At 37.8% G+C, this 23,001-nt stretch overlaps 1 protein-coding gene across 9 annotated transcripts in view; it reads left to right on the top strand.

Annotated features, from left to right (window-relative positions):
• Positions 1-23,001, top strand: part of PTPRM (protein tyrosine phosphatase receptor type M) — an 857,076-nt gene that overhangs the window by 410,217 nt on the left and 423,858 nt on the right. For all 9 annotated transcript variants that reach the window (XM_037008365.2, XM_073212814.1, XM_073212816.1 and 6 more), the window contains one exon: positions 4,327-4,442. In XM_037008365.2, the coding sequence (XP_036864260.2) occupies positions 4,327-4,442 (116 nt within the window). The remainder of the gene's footprint in view (positions 1-4,326; positions 4,443-23,001) is intronic.

The raw sequence follows: 23,001 nt of genomic DNA, 5'->3' as shown, positions 1-23,001 counted from the left end.
TGTAGCAAGAGGCAAGCAGGGTTAGGAGGCCATGAGTTGGACAGGAGAGGGCACCACTAGTGAGATATACTACTATCCAGGCATGTGGATAACAATCCATGGGAAAAAGGAAGTGGGGCAAGGGGACAGAGTATTTAAGAGCCAGTTTGAAAAATTTAAATTTTCTCAAAGGAGCCTTTGAAGTTCTAAATTATTCTTAGTAAAGCTATGCCAGCAAGAAAGGAAGCAGACAGAGTTAGTGCTGTACCAGCAGGACACAGCAGAGATTTGAGAAGGGAAGAATTTCAGTTGACTGAACAGTCCCATGAGAGAAGCACCATCAGCTAAGAAGAGAGAGGTCTCAAAACCAAAACCAGGCAGAACTTCCAGCCCAAAAGGCACCTTGCAATCAAAGGAACCTGGGATTCTAACCCAGCTTCAGAGAGTACACTCATTCCAATGAATGTGACTCAGACCATAAGCCTTTATGTGCTTGAACCGTGGATGCCAAGGGTGTCCCCAAAGAGGGTGCAGCAAATGCAGCCTCCACACCCAAGGTATCCAGGCAGAAAGAGAGGACCCCATTGGCACAGGTGGATCACTACCAAGGCAATAGGGGAACAGGTGACAAGGGCCCTCACAGGTTGAGACCCTTCATCTTGATTTGAATAAACCCCTTGAGAGCTGGCAACAGTCAGTAGGATGGATGCCAGTTGCAAACGGGGTGCCCAGGCTTCCCACCTTTCTTCCAGACCAACTGCCAATTTTGCTTCCACAAATGGCTCCCTCCCTAGCCAGCCCATATTATGTTCTGTCAGCCCAAGTGTTAGAAAACCCTTCTTTACCTTTGAGGAAACATGCTTCTCCATAGTTTCTGCTAATGGGTCTATCTCAAAAAATTTGAAGTCAGCTGTCATTGTCAATTTCCCTTACCATTTCCCTGTGTCCCAGTGGAAGGACCTGCTTTTAAAAACTGGTTCTTCTTTGACAGCAGTTTCCCGCAGTATTGTTTACCCTCTGAGCACACCTGGCTTCTCAGCTTGCATCTTGGTGTGACTCCAGCAGTGGACTCTTGCTCCAGGACAGAGCTGGCCATGGCAGGCTCTAGAGATGTGGTTTTCCTTGGTCTGGGTGCCCTTTGTTTGGAGTGCAGCATGATGTCAGGTTCGACTTTGGAGGGTCCTGTCAGTTTTTGCAGAGGCCACAGTTAGTTGACTGGAGTGGTTCTAAGACTCCTGATAATGGAGAATTTCCCTGTGGCTGGCAACTGGGTACCTCAGTGAGGCTTTCACCAGGTTCCTTATTTCTGAGAGCCTCAGAAGTGTCATTCCCTGTTCTGAGTTTTTTAGGGCATGCTGGCGGTATGCTTGGGAGTTCTTGCCTGGTGGCAGGTTGTTGACTCTGTGGGCATGGAAGGCACTGATTAGGGAGCACACACAGTCTGAAAACTCTAAGACAAATTTGTTTTTATGGGAGGAGCATGCATGCTTTCTGATGTCCTGTAAGGATTCCAAAAAAATAAATAAATAAGTGAAGAAGAATGAGCAAAGGAAAAAGCTGCAGGAAAATTACTTTGAAAATAGAATTTTGAAAGTTTTTGGAGAAGTTTTGAAAAAAATTCAGTGTAACTAAAAGCATTTCTCGTTGCTAGGAGATAAGTCAGGAAGAGGAAGAAAAGAAGGCTGTTAGGCCAATGAGGGCCTTTCAGGTTATCCGAGGAAAGCATTTTGATAGAAGGTGAGGGCTGAATGTTGAGGGGCCGAGGTCCCCTGGACAGGGCGACCCCAGGTGGTTCAGGATAGTTGACAGGAAATGGATCTATCAATTCCCTAAGGAGTTAGCAGTGCAGGGGTGTGTGTGTATGTACTGAGATTGGAGAACATGAAGTTCTCTGATCAGCTACTTCATAATTCCTATGAATTCTGTTGTGCAAATACACTGGTGAACAGAGGATTTACTACTTCCATCATTTTCCTTTTTGCTAATGTGTGTACATAGTGTAGTTTGATATGAATGTGGCTAGGGATAATATGCTTAAAATTATTTTACAGGTGAAAAAACAGTGAAAAGTTTCCAGTTGATGACATATATATTGTAATGGATGTATTGTGTTGGATTAGAACAGGAATGCTCAATTTGCTTCAGTTTCCTTGACAAGAAAACAGCTTTTGAGCTTCCATTGTAGTCCTATTAATTTAGCTGAAACTCAAATTCTTAGTGATCCTTCTTCATGTTGGGCAACTCTGGCATACGTAAATCTAAAGTAATAATTTTTACAGATTTTTGGGTAGTATAAGTTTCTTCAATTGTATCAGAGGTGAGGTAGGAGAGTAGAATTCTACAGAAGTTGAAATTACAAGTAATTTCAAGTATATGTGTGATTTTATTAACTTTAAACAATGTGAATTCAATTTAGTTATCATATTGAGTATCTGCTATGTGGGCGGCATTAGTATCAAGTGCTGTTTATTACACATACAGGTGATTAAGACAATGAGTGTCATCCCAATAATCTCAGCAAGGAGTCATTCTAAGAACTGTAATATGTGAGGCAGAATATACGTGGTATTGGAAGGGTCTGACAGCAAAGTGAGAGAATCCATTGAAGCTTCGTAGAAGGAAGCACATTTGAGAAGGGTCGTGAAAGAATTTCAGATCCCAACGGTCAGGTGGGGAGCCACTCCCAGTAGGAGGAAGAGCATGCAGAAGGCTGACTCTGGTGGGTGGGAAGGCTTGCAGAGGCAGTGTGGCCCTGTGGGCTATGCCTGGCCTTTGCAATTAGGTGGACCAGACTTTATACTCTGGTTTTGACACTCTAGCCAGGTACCCACAAGTTCCCTTCATTTGTAAAATGGAAAGAAACTCCTATTTCACAGAAAATTTGTGAGTATTCAGTGGAGAAAAGTCTCTGGCACATAAATGCTCACTATCTTTTTTCCATTTTCTAAAAGCAGTGGGTCTTTCCACTTTTCAGGAGGCGAGTAAAAGAGAAAATTGACTTATAGACTTTTTCACAAAGATCTCTAAAAAAACAGAGAATCCTATCATTCTTGACCAAGGGTAATTTGATGGTTAGTAAACAAGTAATTCATAGGGTTTAAAGTTCATATGTTAGATAGAAACAATGACCCACAGTTATACTGCTTTTTTAGAACTTATTTAGGACATTTTGCATGCTAAGCATCATGAATACATAGCCTGAATTATCAGTGGTCTCCAAATGAGTAAATGGAGTTTGCCTAATTCTAATATGTTAATTATATTAAAATGAATTTTCCTTTGTTCTTTGGTTCTAACCCACTTTCATTCCTAATGATGTTCTACACAGGCTAATACTAGTGCTGATTTGTCATTTTTGGGTACCCAGTAGTGGTGCACCATTCTTTGAAAGTGCCTAGATATGTCCTAAAGACATGTAGGCAATGGGGGAAAGTTGACAAGTCATACAAAATTCATCCTAGTTATTGTCTAGATTTATCTATTCTTCTAGAAAATAGCTATTATCCTGTTCTCTTCCTTTAGTCTCCCTAATTCGCTCCTCCCCTTCCTTGCTACTCTTTCATTCTATGATTGTGATAAAAGAATTTAACTCCTGACCTATCATTATAGCTCCTTGACACATGTTTTCAGTGTATTTGCAGAAATTGGCCTGTGCTTCTCAGATCAAGTAGAATTATCTTTTATTTAACAGCTATCCCCTATGGGCAAGTATATTATGAGACTTAATGTTGTTTAGCATTTGGAATCATTCTTTCTTCTAAAATTGAAAATAAAATTCAGCAAAATCTGTCTTGCTATGGCAGTCCCAGGGATACTATAGGGATAGTATTTTTGGTAGCTGGGAAGTATCACACAGTGATGCTGCATACCAATGAGTTGTATTAAAATATATATTACCCACAGCTTTGTACTTGGCTTAAAAAGTTTCCTTGACAACATCATTTAACTTCTTACTGTTCTTTTCATGTTGCTAGTATAAATATCTAATATGTTTTTGTTCAAAACATCAATTAGGCTTCAGTATAATCTTTATTAATACAGATCTGTTATTACAAGAAGACTGCTGAGCGATGATAATTTGCACAGCAGGAACAATAAAATATCTTCTTTCTGTTTGGTTCTATCCCAGAATGCTCAGCTTTTTTTTCTTTTACAGAGCACACCAAAGCCTTCCATTATATCTTTTACAATCAAAATGAAACCTTTAAAGTTCTTATAAGCAAACACATTATTTTCTTCAAAGGTAAACCATATGGAAAGGCCTGAAATTGCAGATAGATGCAAAAAGTGACATATCAATTACAGGTCTCCCCTTTTAATGTTTTTTAATTCTCCTTCTTCACACAGCCAAAACTCCCCACTTCCTGCGGATTCAGAACGTGGAGGTCAATGCCGGCCAATCTGCCACCTTCCAGTGCAGTGCCATCGGCAGGACCGCAGCAGGAGACAGGCTCTGGTTACAGGTATGGAAATTCACTGCCACCGGTTCACCTACAGCCCAGCGGGAAGGATACAGGCCCCCGGGGAGGGGCCGGGAGAGATGGGTCCACCTCAGGTCTGTAGTGGAAGATGGATGCTAGGAGGAGTTTTCCTGATTCTTTCCATCTTTATTAGTAAGTGGCCAGATTACTAAAATTCTAGATAAGCTAAGTTTTGTTCTTCACAGACCTTTTTTTGCATTTCTGTTTTCTCTCTTCGCTTCTGCTTAGGCATCTTGCTTTGAAGATCTGGTTGTCAAATTCCTTTTAGAGCAGTTTATTAAAGTACCAAATACAGTACATTCCCCTACTCTTCCTCTTCAGAAAAATCCAAAGAATCTCTCTCTCCCTCTCACTCACTCACTCACTCTCACACACACACACACACACACACACAAAGTTTATAGGCCTTTTTATAATTTTGATTTATATAGCAATAAGCCTAATCTTAAATATTAATAACACATATTTTATTTTTGAGCATTTAGGTAGACATTTTAATTTAATTATTAAATAGACAATATATAATATACTACATAAACATTTTAAATATAAAAAATAATAATTTTTTGGTCTTGTTTCACAGCCTTTCAAACTGTACCATATGTATTTTTCATGGTGAATACTTTCATGGATATGTCCATGGTGTCAGGAATTCTGACACAATGACAGAGATGAACTGACTTGTTCCCTCCAACCACCCATTTCTTTAAGTCTGGGGTTTGATTCCAACGCCCTCTCTCCCTTCCTCACGCCCCCATGGTATTCTCCCATTTGATTCTTGTTTCCTCCTTTTAAATATTAATCTGCAGGCTGCTAATGCTTCACCTTGACTAGTGCTGTGTACACCCTTCCTTTCCTTCCAGATTGGATTTGTGTAGGTTTGGTTAATTATTTACTTATTTTAGTTTGCCACTGAGTTGCTCTGTTTTCTCACCCCTCTGTAGACCTGTTTCACCTCACCTTGCCTCCCCTTCATGCACACGGACTCTTCCTCTGTATGCACTGCCTCTCTACCTCCTGCCAGGCCTTTTCTGCAGTGTAATAGACTGTGATGTGTCACAGGGTTGTGCCACTCTAATTCTTAAATCCCTTTTACCTTTAAGTCATCGCAACTAAAATAATGGTCATTTTTATTCCTCCACTTCTGGAGAAATGGAAGACAACCAAACGTGCTGTCCCACGGCTGGTCAGTAAGGTGTTGACAGATGGAGAGTATATTCTGCAGGAGGTGTCTTAGAAACTGCTGGGCCCTTGGCACAATCCTCACCCTTCTATGTTAATGTCACTCTCTTTCCTCATATCTTACTACCCTTGTAAGACAGTCCCCTCACTAGGGAGGAGAAATGGATGCAGAGGAATAAAATTATATGTACCAAATTCATCTGTACTTTCTCCTTCCCTCTAAAAGTTTTGTAATCACTAACTGAAGAGCTTGACCCTGGTCTTCAGTATTTGACACATTTAAAAAAAATTTTATCCCGTTTCCCAGTTATTTTAGATTCTTGATTTTAGAGAGTGAAAATTATTTTCTTAGTGATTGTTTGATATTATACTATTTTGAAAAAGGGTCTAAATAAGAGTTCTCAACCCTGACTCCACTATAAAATCACATGGGAAGTTTTGTAAAAATGTCTGGCCTAAACCGAGATTCTTTTGTTTTATTGAAATGCAGTAGACATACAATATTATATTAGTTTCAGGTGTATAACATAGTGATTCAGTGTTTATGTACATTTTCATATCAAATTCTCACCATAAGTATATGACTATCAGCATATAGAGTTATACAATATTATTGGTTGTATTCCCTATGCTGTACTTTTCATCCCTGTGATTTATTTATTTTATAATTGGAAGTTTGTTTTTCTTTATTCCCTTTACCTATTTCACCTATCCCCCACTGCTTTGGCAACCACCAGTCTGTTCTCGGTATTTATGAGAATTCTGATTTAATTGCTCTGGGGTAGGGCCCATGCATTCAGTATTTGGTTAAAGGCTGATTCCAGTGTGTACCCAGGGTTGACATTCATTCCAAGTCAGGAATGAAAAAGGCAGAAATGAGGTATGACTGATACCTGGAGTCGGTTGCCTCCATCTGACTTTCCTGCTGACTTTCCATATATCAGGTCTTTCTCGTTCTTGTTCTATAGGATTTGATCATACTGTTGATAAATCATTTCTGCAATCAATCCATGAATGCCTTTCTTTGGCTATTGCCCAATCATTTCCTGCCTTCCTGTCTTCAGTGGCTCCATATTACCCTGTGGCTTTCCACATGGTCGTGTCTACAGGGGATGATAAAGGCAGAACTGCTGTGACTTTAGAATCCTAAGTGAAACTTAGTTTGTCCTGGGCTCAGCATGCTGTTTGGTTTGTGAATCTTTGTGATGTTAGAGTAATTTTACTCTTACATGATGTATTTCCTTTCATTGGATAGGCATTTTCTGGGTAGATGTTTATTTTATTAATAGCTGATGAAATAAAGTATAGTGTCCTTCACTTGCAAGAATGGTTTCTATTGAACTGTCTTTGTGCAGAGTAGCTCCCAGTGAGCCATGAGGATTTGCAGCAGGTGATGGCTTCACAGAGCCCTCCTGTACTGGCCCCTGCCCTTCACCTCAGGCCATTCCTTAGCAGTTGTGGGGAGAAGCAGACCTGGAATCATAGACCAAGTCTCTCTAGTCTAGAGAGATGAATGGGGACGTTTCTTCCTTATTACTCTAATGCTATAACTGTTTCAAGAATGCTTTTCTGCATATAAACTCATTTTGATCCTTAAAATAATTCTGAGAGCCAGGCAGAATATTGAATGGGAAAAAATGTATTTTTATATTTTCCTGTAATTTGTAACTTCTGAGTAATTTGTATCTTTCCAATACTAAGTCAAGATTTGGAAATTAACAATGCATCTTTTATTTTCAGAACATTGATGCTTTGAAATATAATCATTTGCAGTAATTTGTATTATTTGTGTTCCCCTCTTTGGAGTTCTACCATAGGCATTTTGTGCAGTTTCATGGGTATCTCCCAAAGTATCATACTTCTTTTATAAATGAGAAGTTTGAGATGCAGGATGATTGAAGGCCAGAAAGGTAAATAGCATAGCTGGGAAGGCTACACCTCTTTGTCTTTACTTACTTTACCACTAATTAATTTCACTATGTAATACTGTCTTCTCATATCCCTAAGCTGGATGAACAGGCAGAATGTACTTACTACTCTTTAAGAGAATTTCAATGTAACTGACATTACATCATTAACTTCAAAGAGCCCTTCCATCCAAAAAAAAATCCATATGTATTGCATATATGTATTGATCCACATCTATGAAAAATGGCCAATGGTTTCTTAAAATGTAGGTTAAAAATGATCACTGTTAGAGTCTTTCACAAAAACATAACAAATAAATCTGTTGATGACACTAATGAAGAAGTGTTTATGACAGACAGATGTATCCCATCTGCTCACATTTTTCTTCATCTCATCTGTGGGTCACACAGGTTATTGCCAATACAGAATAGGTTTTTCTAGAATATAAAACAACAAAATAAAACACAGTTCATGAATACCCACTACTATTACTGCAAAGTAATACACTTTCCAATGTACAATAAGAGGAAAGAATCTGTAAAAATATTTTTATAGTACAAAACTGATGTGCAATGAATTTCTTGAAGTTACTTGCTGTCTGCTATCAGATATAGCAATCTATGCATACAACATGAACTGTAACCATGGGAGATGCTCAGATGAAATGTATTGGTAAAATCATCCAAGCACCCAAAACATGACCATTCTTCTTGTTATTATCAACCACTCGTGGAGCCCACATTTTGAAAATATCTTACAGTAGTGTGTATATAAGATACTCAGAAAAGAAAGTAGAATTTTAGATTTTTTTTATACTTACTCATTTTTTTATATGGAATGTATTTCAGTATTAATACTTAATTTGGAACTCTTAATTTGGGAAGCTTGATTTTCTAAAAGAAAAATTCACTTGGAATTAAAACATTTTTGTTTATTGGCTTAGAGATTTTTTTTCCTTGTAAGAGTTTGATATATAATTCTACTTAACTGGGTATGAGTAACCCAGTTGTGAAAAAAGTGTTTTTCACCAGGCTGAAAGATTTCTCACAATCCTGTTGTGAGCTGTGATAATTTTAAAACCTTTTCTCTTGAGAAAAAAGGAAAATCTTGAGATTTTTATAACTTCAAAATGATTCTCATAATATTAGCTCCTCTGACCCACTACAGCCCATGTATAAAGAAATTATGAATTATATTAGTAGTATTTACATTACTGACTTCAAACAAATGTGTTTGAAATAAAATAATTACAACTCTATTTGCTGGCACTGCTGTGTGCTAGGTACTCTGCTAGCTATATTCAGGCATTTTTTTTTCCCTGAACTGATTCTTAGGAGAAGTCTTTGAATATGCCCATTTTTAGAAGAAACCGAGGCTCAGGGAGTTTCAATAATTTTTTCAGTGGCACCCTGCTGGTGACAAATCCACAATGTACATCTTTAACCATAATGCCACTTGCATAGTACAAAGACCCAGACATGTCCTTGTGGATTCATAAACATCAAGTAGTAATTTAAATGATAGCTTTTATCAGAATTTAAAATTAAAATTGTATTTATGATTGTGGAATGTTGCCTTGCTTTTGTGCTAAGGAATGTATACATTTGGACAACCTTTTTTGGTGGCGTTTAGTTTATTATAGACTATGAGAAAAAAAAATCACAACTGTATATCAAACAATTTTGCTGTTATATATAAAAGCCATAAAATGATTTGAAAAGAAGTGAAATTATGGTTCCCTTGGCAAGCTTGACTTTGGTTTTTAAACCATATACATTAAAGCATAAATTTAACATCACTTACCATCATAGAAAACACCACGAATGCACAGAGTAGACAGACTGTCTTCAGTTGCTATAGGAACCATTTGCTCCTTAAAATTTTGAGTGGTTAAAATCACATGCATTATTGTTTTAGTCTGTTGAATATCCATATATATAATATAATATAATATTGAAACCACCAAAAGCCTTTGAAGCATATACCAGGTGTTTTAGCTTCATATGATTTCCAATTAGCTTAATTTAAAGGTAAAGATTTATTTTACATTGATGAAACAGTGTGACATGTCTGGGGAGAGTTTGGGATAAAATAATTAATAAATTTTATTTTGTGACATTACCTAACTCAGTCACAAAAGATATAAACAGCTGGTGCTGCGAACTGGAAGCAACAGGAAAAGCTGTAGCTGCAGTGGAGAACTCTCTCCTCCACAGCAATCTGAAGGTCTCTAGGCCAGGATGAGCAATTGAACTTTGAAAACTGCAAGTCGAGATGCTTCTTTTTGGTGGCAGAAGAGAAAGGCACCAAACTATTAATCTTAAGGACTGCTTGCTTTGGCCCCAAGAACCATAAATCCTATGAAAGCATTTATCCTGTCTCTTTTCTCATACGCATCAAAGGGTTCATTTGTTTCTCTTGTTTGTTAGAATCTGCAACTATACCACAGGAAGGGAAGATGGAGATGGCTCCAGAATTCCCGTGATGGAGGGCTAAGAGTACAACACTGCCTCTTCTGTCTACTTTTAGTGATCCAGGCCTTCGAGTGAGGGCCCTTTTCCCTCTCTTGTCTCTTCTTTTTGGAAGGGCAGGAAAAAATGGAAAACATTTCAGCTAGGTTTATGTACCTGCCTTAGGTGGTCTTGAAAGTCCTAGATTTTGTGTCTGGTAATCTGGAATTACAAATCTGGAAAAGAGAGAGGAAATCATACTTAAGTCCTCCCTTGAGATGGCAAGAAAATTGGATAACTTTTGATGGATTTTCATTTCAAAAGTGTCTTTAGGACCACAGAAATGGAACGGAGACCAAATCAAGCTGTTTTTCATCTTAGTGTGACCCAGTTTGAGACAAGGCTGTGGACGTTCTGATGGGTACACAATAGTAGCCAGGCAGTTCCTACAGCAGATGAACTTTGGAATCATAAAGCAGATAGTTTTTCTCTTCTGCATCTCTCCTACTTATAAAAATGCCACCTTTCATTCTAAGGAAAGGGAATTGGCTATTGTATAAGTGTAATAAAATTATGTTTGTCTCTGTTAGAAGAAGTTATGCCCACTAAGCACAAAGGACAAGAAACAAATTAGTGAAGTTTCTGTTTATACTTAAGATTTGGAAACAAGTTATTGCTTTCATTCAATGAATGAGTATTACACACTTCCCATGTGTGAAGGATATGACTACTAGTTATGCAAATGTTGCAGAAGAATATGGCAACTCCCCTGGGATTCGGCTCTCCTTCACCAAACTGCATTTTCTCTTCTACTTTGGTGGCACCTTTACCACATAAATGGCTTGATTCTTTTGCAGGAAGAATGATACCTAAACAAAATGATTCTTTGATTGGCATATTTACCAGCCAGCAGCAAAACCATCTGTTTTCCTGGGGGAAATATGGTTAAAATAGTCATTTAGAAATACAAAAATGGAAGATTATTTCCTAACTGCATTTTTGAAGAAAAGTTTCTTCTTACTTTTATTAAATGATTTGTAAATACAGAGGTAGAAAGAATAATGTAATGGACTTAATATACTCGGCATCCAATTTCAACAAACAACCATATGTGGCCAATTGCTTCACCTGTATTTACACCTGCTCCCCCTCTGATTATTTTGAAGCTATTTCAGCCATCATATCATTTAACTTGTAAATGTTTCTCTAAAATGGGCTGCCAAACTTTTTCTGTAAAGGGCTAGATAGTTAATTTTGCAGGCCACACGTTTTTTTGTCTCAGCTCTTCAGCTCTTCCATTGTGGTAGAACAGCAGCTGTAGACAACAGGTAAATGAGACTGGCTGTTTTCAATGCAGCTTTATGTAGGGACACTGAAATTTGAATTTCATATAATTTTCATTGTCACAAAATATTCTTCTTTTGATTTTTTTTCAGTTATTAAAAAATGTAAAAAAATCTTTTAGCTTATGAGTTGTACAAAATAGGTGAGCTGGATTTAGCCTCAGAATCCCTGTTCTGAAATACAAGAACTTTTAAGAAAAATTACCATGTATGCCCTAGAAAAACAGTGTGCCCATTTCATTGACTGTGTTTTAAGTTTATTCCTTTTAACAATTTGTTTGAATTGTAATTGCAGTAAAATTAACACTTGGCGGGTTGGTGATGGGTCGCCTAAGTCCTTTTTATCTTTAGGTTCTCCATCCCCTCCCCGCATTTGTGGTGGTGGTGATTGTTCTTGAAACTGTGTTTACCCTGTGCTGTTTCCCATGTTTTAGTTTTTCTTATTGCCCTCTAATAGCATCATTTAACTGACTATCGCCATTTCTTGCACAGTCTGTCTTTTCTTTTGTGATGTTATTGGCCATTGATGATTGTTTCTAGGTTCATTAATTCATTAGGGGTTGCAGAATGGTCCAATTATATCCATCCTTATTTGCTTAGTTGCTAGTACACTTCTAAAAAGAAAAGCTCTCCCATATAAAATTATTGGGTTATCCTATATATAAATCATGGAGAGAAGAATGTGTAAATGCTTTGTCTTTTTGAGCAAGTTTTCAAAAATAATGAGATAGTTCACTGACATCACCTAAAAGTGACCTAGAGTGTTATTAGTATCATTGTTCTTGTTGTCTTCATCATCATCATTATCACCTGGTGGATTTAAACACACTTGCTGTGCTTTGATCCATCGAGCTTATTATCTTTATTGCTGCTCAAATCTTTTACCGCTCATTTACCCCTCAATAGAGAGGCTTACTCAGGGTGAGTGACCCCTGTCTTGAGCCATCTCAGATGGCTTTCTTGGTCTTCTGTGTGTCAGTATGTTTCAGGCTTAGATTTTATATTTTCACCTTAGTGACCTAGAATCAGCCATTTTTCAGGGAGCCCTGTTTTGTTTTGTTGTTTTTTAGTGAGACCTGGTAATTAGAAATTATAATCTGAGCACAGAGGTCCTCATTACTACTGTTTATTGTTTCTGAATCTTCCAATCAGACAGAGTTAGCATATATACATATGCACACATACACACATTTAAACATAAAGCATGTCCTGAGATCATGTTGGCAATTCCAATGGAAATCCAGAACTACAACGCCTTTAGCCTTCTTTACCTTGCATCTTTATCTTCTTTCAACTATGTTTTCAGAAAGGGTTGTGTATTTTAAGGCATATCAATTGGGAGAAAGTGATGTTTAGCCATGTTCATGACTAGCATAGTCTGAGATTATTAACAATTATGTTAAATTAGAATGCCATTATTACAGTTTTGAAGTAAACAAGGTGGAGTCCTTGTCTTGCAAACCCAAAACTTTAACCTAACAGGAAATGTCAGGCAGTGTCAGCCTTTTTAGTTTGATGGGCTCGGTTAATCCAGTCAAGAGTTGGATATTTGATTTTAAGACTAAAGGATTTCTAATTTCATTGGAATTTCTAATTACTGCATTTATTATGTATATCCTACATTATTTAGATGAACTAATAAGAAAGATTTAAACATTGGTTGGTTATATAATATTGTTAAAATATTGTAAATATATAATGAAATGAACTGGGCCTAAACATCACAATGAGACTGAATTTCCATAATCAAATTTTTTACTTGAACATGTCTGTGAATAATTTATTACTTTGGCTATGTGTATATCCATTAGCCAATTAAAGAATACTTGTCAGTCTATATTCATAGTATATAACATAAGAACTTCTGTTCCTCATATTACAAACTGATAAATATTTGGGTTAGCTTGCTTATGGCCTAGAAATCAGAGGTCAGTACTATCTTAGTTATTAAAATAAAATAAACCCGTGGGCTCTAGAAAGTAGATTTGTTAAGGTTTTCAGTTACTATCAGATTTAGCTTATATAAAATGTTTTAAACACAATTATTCCAGGTCCTGATGATATTTTCTTAGTGATCCCAGCAGTAAGAATTTCAGTTAGTACCTTACAAATGGGTATATTTGAAAGTGGGGTAATACAGACTATTTTCTCTATTAAATAAACAGAAGTGCAGTTTAATCCCACCTGTCGGTTGGGGAAGGGTGACTGGCCCATATCTCTTCTAAGCCTGTGCACTCAGAACAGCTCCAAAATGTCTCATTTTGCTCCAAGTACTGCTCACTTCCCAGACCTCAATTTCTTGCAGTCATTGCTCTGATTATTGCAAAACTATTTCTGAAAGACTTAATATATATCTTTTTGCTAGTAAATTACTGCTCATTTAGAAGTCCTAGAGTTAGTCCCTTGCCTAAAGAAGGCTGTAAGCCTAATTTAAATAACTGTCAGTACTTTTTTTCTGGCTTGCTCAAGTTGAAATACATGCATGTTTAAAGATACTACTGCTTTTGTAAAAAGCTGTGTCTAACTCAGTGAGGTCATTTCCCCTCTGACATGCAGACATGCAGACATGGCCATTACGGTTGTGTCATTAAGTTAGCCCAGGATGGGTTGGCATCTCTTTGACAACCCTGACCATTCAAGTCAGAGTATGGAGTTTTTGTTCCCGACAATTGTGTCCTCAGCTCGCTCTCTCACAATGAACTCTGAATATTCTAAAGATCAACCTGCATGTCCATCCTTGGTGATTTATCATTGCCCTGCTGTAATGCTATTAAGAACAAAGCGCTCCAGTCCCGGGCAGAGCTGCCTCTTCCAACTCTGCAAATTGAGAGAAAACTGGCTGACAAAATTTGCTATCTCTACCCAGTGTACATTTTCATCATTTTGTTCTGCCAGAATAACAGAAAGTTCCCCATCAGCTTTTAGATGCTCAGGAGTACCTGAGTTACTGAGCACATTGTCCTGTCTGGTCATCTCTGTCTTGGGTCAAGGCAGACAGGAAAAGGGAATTCCATGCCTTCTCATACCTCCCTGCATCCGAGAAAATTCCTCGTGCTCCCCTATTTAATTCTGACCTGAGGAAGGGTATCTGGGGACCAAAAGGCATCTTAAGATCAACTTGTTCAGTCACCCATTCGCTGCCTCAGTCGCTTCTGGTATTACCACCAACCTCCCCAGGGTGTGCCAGGCATGGTTCCTGCACTGGAGATAGAGCAGTAAGAACTTGGCAAAGTTCCCTGCCTTTATGGGATTTCTATCCTGTGGGGGGAGATAGACAGTGACCATGATAAGTAAGCTGTGTAGTCTGTTAGGAAGGGATCAGTAGCATTCGGATAGGAGGAGGGGTGGGACAGAGGGCACAATAGTGCCATGCAGGGGCAGGTTTCTGTTTAAATCTAGGGTGTGGGCAGGCCTCATCGAGAGTGTGTTTGAGCAGTGACTGAAGGGAGCTGAGGACAAGTTGGTGGGGGGGTTTCCAGGAGGAGGAGCAGGCTTGGGTGGTAAAGAGGCAGCAAGGGGCCGAGTGTGGCTGGAGCCCAGGTAAGCAGAGTTGGGTGTCATGGCAGAGTGATCCTGGGGGTGTAAGGGGGGCGATGGTGACTGAGTGTGAAGGTCGGTAGGACTGGCTGTGTGCATCTTGGAGTTTTCTCTTTCATGCCAAAAGTCTGAACACTGATAGTATTCCATATTTCATTTAGTTGCCAAACCTGCACATTTTTGAATACTCATGATTTTATGCATACCTATCAATGTGATCATTTTCAAATTAAAAACAAATCTGAATTCTGAGCCACATATTACCCCAAGTTTCCTATAAGTGACAGAACCCCATGAACCGTTCCTGTTTTATACTCCTGGTCTTTGTCCCTTGAAAGACAGCTCCCCTCTTCCTCTTGAGTCATCTGTTCCCAGGTGCTTACCAGCTCTCTACCTATGGAGAGGACAGGTCACATTCCTCTGAGCAAGCCCACTTCTCGTATGCTCCCCAAAAAAGTGGGGTACCCAGAATGGAACACTGTCTTTTGGGGGTGCCTCCCAGCACCACCTCTCCAGATACTTTGTTTCTATTAATACAACTAAAATTGAATTAGGTTTAAGAAAAAAACCCTTCACAATCTTTGTATACTTTTAAGTAATGAAGACACTCCTAAGTTATGTCTCCAGTTACCTACTTGTAAAGTCTGATTTTACAGGAAAATGTAGGATTGGTTTACATTTTGATAGATGTTTATCTTGAAGTTCATTGTTAGGCTTTGTAGATATTTTTTTCTTTTATCCCATTTTACTCACCATGTGTTGGTTAACTGTATGTGTACATTTGACAACGACGTCTGTGACTTTGTCAGAGACATTACTGGACATGTTGGGAGAGTCAAGGAAATAACCTTGTGCCAATTCTCCAGACATATACTCCAGCACCACGCTGACAGGCATCCTCAAACTCTGGTTGTTCGCAGGTTTCTAGTCCACCTGACTCCTTGCACCTGTCCCATGTTGCTCTCTTCTTGTCTCTGGAGATGTCAGTGCTGCCTGATGCCTTGCCAACAGTGGCAAACACACTGTCTTCTTCCTTCCTAAGGGCCAAGAAATAGGATTTGACACAAACGAGGTGAAGGGTTAGATTGCTCCCCTCCATCCCGATCTGTACTCAGAGGACATTCTCTCATTCTCCTCATTAACCCAGCTATGGGCTGCTTCCGTATACATCTTCTCTATAATTGAGCTAACACAGGACCTAAAGATACTGTTGGTATGGCAAGTCTTTTCAGCATCAAGAAATAAGGAGACTACTATTAAAGTATAAATGCCAAGATTTCAAAGGAAAAGAATAAAAGTTTTTCCAGGAGCGGCTCTTCCTCCCTGTGGGCATTTCTCCTGGGCTTGGCATTTGGGCTGCTCTCATCTCTGTGCTCTCTTTCCCTGCCATTTGCGACCCTTTCCTCTACTGTGCTCGCTCTGTCTCCTCTCTTCACCCGCTTCCTCCCTATTCCTTTTGGATCTTCTGTCTTTATACAATAGTAGTCCCCTGACAGCCTTACCCATGGTTTCAGTGTCTACAGTTTCAGTTACCTTTGGTCAACTGTGGTCTGGAAGCAGATGATAGTCCCTCTGCTGTATCGTCAGAAGGTCAGTAGTAGCCTAGCACTACGTCACAGTGCCTGTGGCATTCACCTCACTTCACTTCATCAAGCAGGCACTTTATCAGCTCACATCATCACAAGGAGAGGGGGGAGTACAGTGCAATAAGATATTTTGAGAGAGAAGAGACCAAGTTCACATAACTTTTCTTGTGGTATATTTTTATAGTTGTTTTATGTTATTATTAGTTACTTTTATCAATCTCTTATTGTACCTGATTTATAAATTAAATTTTATCATAGGTATGCATATGTACAAAAAACATAGTATGTATAGGATTCAGTAGTGTCCATGGTTTCAGGCATCCACTGGGATCTGGGGACACATACCCCGTACAGAAGGAGGGACTACTGTGTTTCCCCCCTTTTCTTCTTTGTACGTCTGACTTTTCCCTCTTTCTTCCTTTTCTTCCTTCAGTCTTCCCACCTCTTCTGATGCTCTCCTGCCTTCTTTAGACTTTTGTGGTTTGTTCTCTGCTTGTTTCATTCATCTTCTGTGAGTCCTCAATGGTTGCTCATCTTTAGGTGGCTATTCCAGCCTGCAGTTTCACAGTGGGACTTTCTACTTGTCTGAAATTACTGGTAATACCACAAATTTAGATGATATGCAACAATCTGAGTGATTAATCTTCAGATATTTAAATATTGCTGTGCATGCCTGATCCTTAAGTGTATATTTTAGTCATACTACATGCTCTTCAGTTAAATTTTCTTAATCACATTTAATCTTACTTAGTTTGGTTTGTATATTTCATTTTTAGAAATATCTATTTATGGATATTAAAGATGTGACTTTCAAGGAATATCCTTGTTCTGTGGAAAGAGGCTGCTGTGCTGCATCTCAGAATATTATGGGGAATTTATCATTGAAATTTTCTTGAAATTTATTTTGAAAATAGTAAAAATGGGATTCATTTTAATTTTAAATTGCTATATAGAAAGAGAATAACTGGATTTGTGCTGTAGAAGCCATGCAGTACTACAACAATTAATAGAAATATTTTTCTGAATATTTGATCTTTTACCCAAGATAAGCTGAGGTTTGTTTGTTTGTTTTCATTGTATACTATTTTGGAAATATTAGTAAGATTTAAGGTCAATTAAAAATTTAGGCCAATTCTCTGTCTTGTTTTCTCTGTTTGCAATATTTGAAAGGAATTAAAAATGATTGTAGGTGTCTTTTGAACTCTCACTAAAAATGTACAATTTTTGTAAATAGATAACTCTCTGTAGAGCCTTTTATGCTAGTTATTGAAAAAAATATTAAAACATTTCATTCTCTTTGACCTAATAATTTTAGGAAATAGTAATTGTCCTAAGATCATTTATAATAGTGACAAATAGAAGTAATTTAAATGTAGAGCAATAGGGAAATACTTATATAAATAATGTCTATAGTCATTTAGTGGGAAACATTAAAAAGCATGTTTGTGAAATTATTTAATGCTATAAAGAATTCTACAGATATCACAGGAAGTTTAAACAAAGGAGTAAAATCTTATATATATATTTTGGGCCACCATTTCAAACGTTATTTAAATTAAAATAATGTGTCATGGAAAAACTAAAATACCCTAAAATATTTATGATATTTGTCTTTAGAAGATGGGATTGCATAGAGTTTTTTTTTAATGTCCATATTTTTATTTTCACTGTTTTTTAAAAAAAGCTTCCATAATAAATGTTTGAATTTAAAAATTATTCATCTTCTCATTTTATTGTCCTTAGAATATATCTGTGTATGTCTGCACCACTCCAGGTGGGTCTGGTATCTTGTGGACATCTATAGGGCTCTGCCATCTGGATTGTGTGTTTGCTCCAACCCACCCGGCTGAATAAAGCCTTTCTCCCTGACTTTCCTCTTCTGTCCCTGCTTGGACATATCATGTCTGCTCTGTGTCTCAAATTCCATTATCCATTCAACTTATCAAGTACATTTTACCTATTCTTTGCAAACATTTTAAACTTGTACTCCAGGTTATTTTAGAGCCATCTTCAAATGTAGGTGCAAAAGCTGGAGTTTATACTGGGATTGAGCTGCAATAGGTAGTGATGACTTAATATACACAACATGAAGACCATTTTTAAGTGTACAATTCAGTGGCATTAAGTCCATCCACAATGTTGCATAACCATTACCACTATTTATTAACAGAACTTTTCTATCACCTGAAACAAAACCTGTTAAGAAATAATACCCATTCCCCTTCTCCTCTAGCCCCTGGTTACCTCCGTTCTACTTTTTGTCCCTATGAATTTGCTAATTCTAAATACCTGACGTAAGTGTGTAATCATAGTGTATTTGCCATTTTGTAACTGGTTTGTTTCACATAATGTAACATTATCAAGATTCATCATGTTGTAGCATGTTTAAATTTCCTTCCTTTTTAAGGCTGAATAATATTCTGTTGTATGTGTAGACCACATTTTGTTCATTCATTCATCCATCTGTGGACACTTGGGTTGTTGTCTACCTTTTAGCTATTGTAAATAATGCTGCTGTGAACATTCCATATAAGTATCTGAGTCCCTGTTTTCAATTCTTCTGGGTAATATCTAGGAGTTGAATTACTGAGTGATATAATTCTATGTTTACCTTCTTGAAGAATTGCCAAACTGTTTTCCTCAGTGGATGTACTATATTTCATTCCTACCAGCAATGTGTAAGGGTTCCAATTTCTCTACATCCTTGCCAACACTTATTTTTCTCTTTTCCCCTCCCTCCCTCTCCTTCCCTCCCTCCTTTCTGCCTTCCTCCCATCCTTCCTTCCTTCCTTTTTGAAAATAGCCATCCTGCTAGATATGAAGTGGTATCTCATTGTGGTCTTCATTTTCATTTCCCTATTGACTAATGGGATTGAGCATCTTTTTATGTGCTTATTAGCCATCTGTGTATCTTCTTTGGGGCAAATGTCTGTTTTAAGTCCTTTGCCCACTTTTAAATTGGATTGCTTGTTTCTTTGTTGTTGTTGAGTTATATGACTTCTTTATGTATTTAAGATATTAAACCTTTATCAGAAATATGATTTATAAATAATTTTCGCATTCTGTTGGTTGTCTTTTCACTTTCTTAATAGTGTCCTTTGCACAAACTTTTTGTTTATTGAAGTCTGATTCATCACTTTTTTCTTTCGTTGCCTGTGATTATGGCATTATATTTAAGATATCAGTTCCAAATCCAATATCATGATAATTTCTCCTTATATTTTCTTCCACAAGATTTATAGTTCTTGATTTTACATACTTGATCCATTTTGAGTTAATTTTTGTATATGGTAGAAAATAAGGGTCCAATTTCATTCTTTTGTATGTGGATATTTTTTGCACTTGGATTGTTGAAAAGACTATCACTTCCCTATTGAGTGGTCATGGCACCCTTGTTGAAAATCCACTAACTGTATATGTGAGGGTTTATTCTGGACTCTCCATTCTGTTACACTGGTCTGTGTCTGTCCTTATGCCAGTGCCACACCGAACTTTTGATTTCTGTAGCTTTGTAGTAAGTTTTGAAGTTGAGGAGTGTGAGTCCTCCAACTTTTGTTCTACTGTTTGAGCTACAGAAATGGCTTTCCAGTGGAACTACTGCTAGCCCACAACACCTAAACCAATCTTAAAGATTTGCTATGTAGCTCTGACAAATCCTGGCTCATGATTAGTATACATCTTCAAAAAGTCATAAACTTTTACATTATCCTATGGCAGTTGTATTAGTGTCCTATTACTGCTGTAACAAATTTAGTGGCTTTATTATCTTATAATTCTGGAGATCAAAAGTCCTAAAATAAGGTGATAGCAGCCCTGGTTCCTTCTGGAACCTGTAAAGGAGAATCTGTTCCTTGCTCTTTGTAGCACCTAGAGACCTTCTTTGTTCATGGCTCATGGTCCCTTTTTCCATCTTCAAATCATATCAACTGAAACTTTGCTTCCTCAGTCACATCTCTTTCTTCTGCATTGGACCCTCCTACTTTTCTCCTACCTTATAATTAGATTGGGCCTACTTTAATAATCTAGCATAATCTCCCCATCTCCAGATCCTTCTTTTAATTACATCTGCAAAGTCCCTTTTGCTATGAAGGGAACATATTCACAGGCTCTGGGAACTAGGGAGGAGACGTCTTTGGGAGCCATCATTCTGCCTACTGTAGCCATAATGAGTGGGCACTGTTGTTGGCTGAGGAACACACAGAACCGCTTAAATATCCTTTATTTTCCCCATTCGTTTCCCTTGTAAATAAAGATTAGTTGTCCAGTTTTAGAGTATAGGGTAAATGATTCGTTAATTTAACAACCTCATATTTCTACTTATGGGATATTTTTTCCACTGGGGCTGTGATTCTAAAATCCGCAGGTATTTATTGAGTTCTTTCTTCTATTCCATGTACACAAAGTGAATATGATATGTTTCTTGACCTTGAAGATGCAATAGTCTGCTAGAAGAGAAAGACGTTACTGCACTGAAACACACTTTGAAAAAATTTTTATATCCTATGTCTTGGCAAACCTTCTTTTTCATCTTTTTATCACATTTTACTGTGGTTTCTGAAAAAATTATGACCAGTGTCCCTTGGCAGCAATTAGGCTCCCATAGCCTTTCCTTCCATCCATTTCTATACCCATAATCTGTTTAGGTCCAACTTTTGCCTAAAATCCTGACACACCTGGCATTAGGATAGACTATAATTCTCAACACATCATGTTCCTTGGTGTGATCTACACTGTGTTTATCTTTCCAGCTTCATCATCTACCATTCCTAGAAGCTCCTCTGTTCTGTCTGGAATCAATTACGCTTCCTCTGCTCTGAAGTCCAGCATTTCCTGGCTCCTGACTTTGTACAGCTCTTCCTTTACTCCTTTCTCATTGCCTGAGAAACCACTGTGCGTCCTCAGGCTGGGCCTCAAGCAGTGTTTTCTAGAAAGACAGCCTCACAATCCTCTCCCCTTTTCCTGGAGAGGTTCCCTTTCCCTCTATTTACTGTGTTATGAAGTTCATTGCTCTGTACTGTAATCACTGTTTTTCTAACTATACTAACTTCAGTTAAATAAGAGATTATTCTTTTTAACTCCATGTTCCCTGGATATGATAGATTGCCTGTCTCACAAAAGCTTTTTATTAGTGTTGGTTGAATGAATGCTTGGATCCACATACATGCAACTGATTTAATACAAAATAACCTGCAGACTTGAGCAAGATTTACAATTTGGTATGAGTCCTAAGCTAAAATGATTATTAGTTAGCACTTCGGTTTTCTTTACTACGGCCCATTCTCTGGAAGACACTCTAACTTTCTGTGTGATTAAATTCATAGGATTTTTTTTTTTAAGACCCATTCCTGAAACTTCATGTGACTCATTAGAGTTGTGTAGACTTATAGTTTAAAGCTGCTTATTTTAAAGGATAAATCTGTGCCATGAAGACAACAATTTTGAAGTAGCAGTTCTCTCAACATACGTATGAATCCAAAAAGAAGGTTTTCTTACACTTGAGTGCCCTCAGTACACTTGTGAGGGATCAATAAGTGCATACATCAGAATTCTTTTGATTAAACATTCTTTTGAGATAAGCTTATTCTATTAGGAAAAGCATTACAGGATTCCTAAAGAAGTGTATTCTTAAAAGATTTGTGCCATAAGTAAGTAAATAAATAGTCTTTCTGTTGTTATTTTTAATAAACAAAACAAATGCTTACAGATATAAACTCTGCCTTTCATGAGCTTAATTTTCATTTCAAAACTGGAGATGAGACTTTTTTTTCCAGTTTTGAAAAAAAACACGGAATTTTATGGAATGGATGTACGGTTACACCTTTAGGTAGAATTTGAATATTTATTCATTTGGGAGAGAGGATGAAAGACTGAATGTATAGAATGCAGAAAGGAATCCTTTCTCCTGTCATATTAATTAATAATGGGAGATTGATTTTATTTTATTTTGTCTTTCTAACTTCTTGGCGCTGTCTGTTAGACCAAATTTAGGGGACTTAGTAAAAAACAAGACACACATAAGGCATATAAGATATATATATGGAACTTCATGTTCTGATTTATGAATTTTTAAGCTATTAACAAGGCTCTTTTGACAGCTAATACTGAAGATGATTTGGTGGAACTCTTCTTCCCTGCTACTGATGTTTCCTTCACTGTGGCAGGAACCATACTAGTGCAGCACTCCTGATGCCTTTTCTCTGCCCACACCGGAGCTGCCCTGGAAGGAAGCTGTGAGCATGCACAGTCCAACCCCTTCTTTGGGAGCTAGCTTCCTATAGGAACCCTGTTCCTCCATCCTGTGAGTTTTAGAGCAGCACCCAATATGTGGGAGGCCTTGTGGTTGTCTAGTGTGGCCTGCGTCTGGGTGGGTGAGTCTGTTTCATTCTGTGTTTCAGTATTGGCAAGCCCTTTGTGACTGCATATCAGTCATATTCTGCAATACAGGTTCATCTGTAATAAAGATCATATTTTGACAGCCTGTCTGCCCTTCTCATTGTCACTAAGGTAGTCCAGAATTCGGGGGTGATGTGTAAGG

This window comes from Manis javanica, chromosome 9 (assembly GCF_040802235.1).
Source record: "Manis javanica isolate MJ-LG chromosome 9, MJ_LKY, whole genome shotgun sequence".
Taxonomy (NCBI): Eukaryota; Metazoa; Chordata; class Mammalia; order Pholidota; family Manidae; genus Manis; species Manis javanica.
This window is presented reverse-complemented; position numbering and strand designations above follow the sequence as displayed.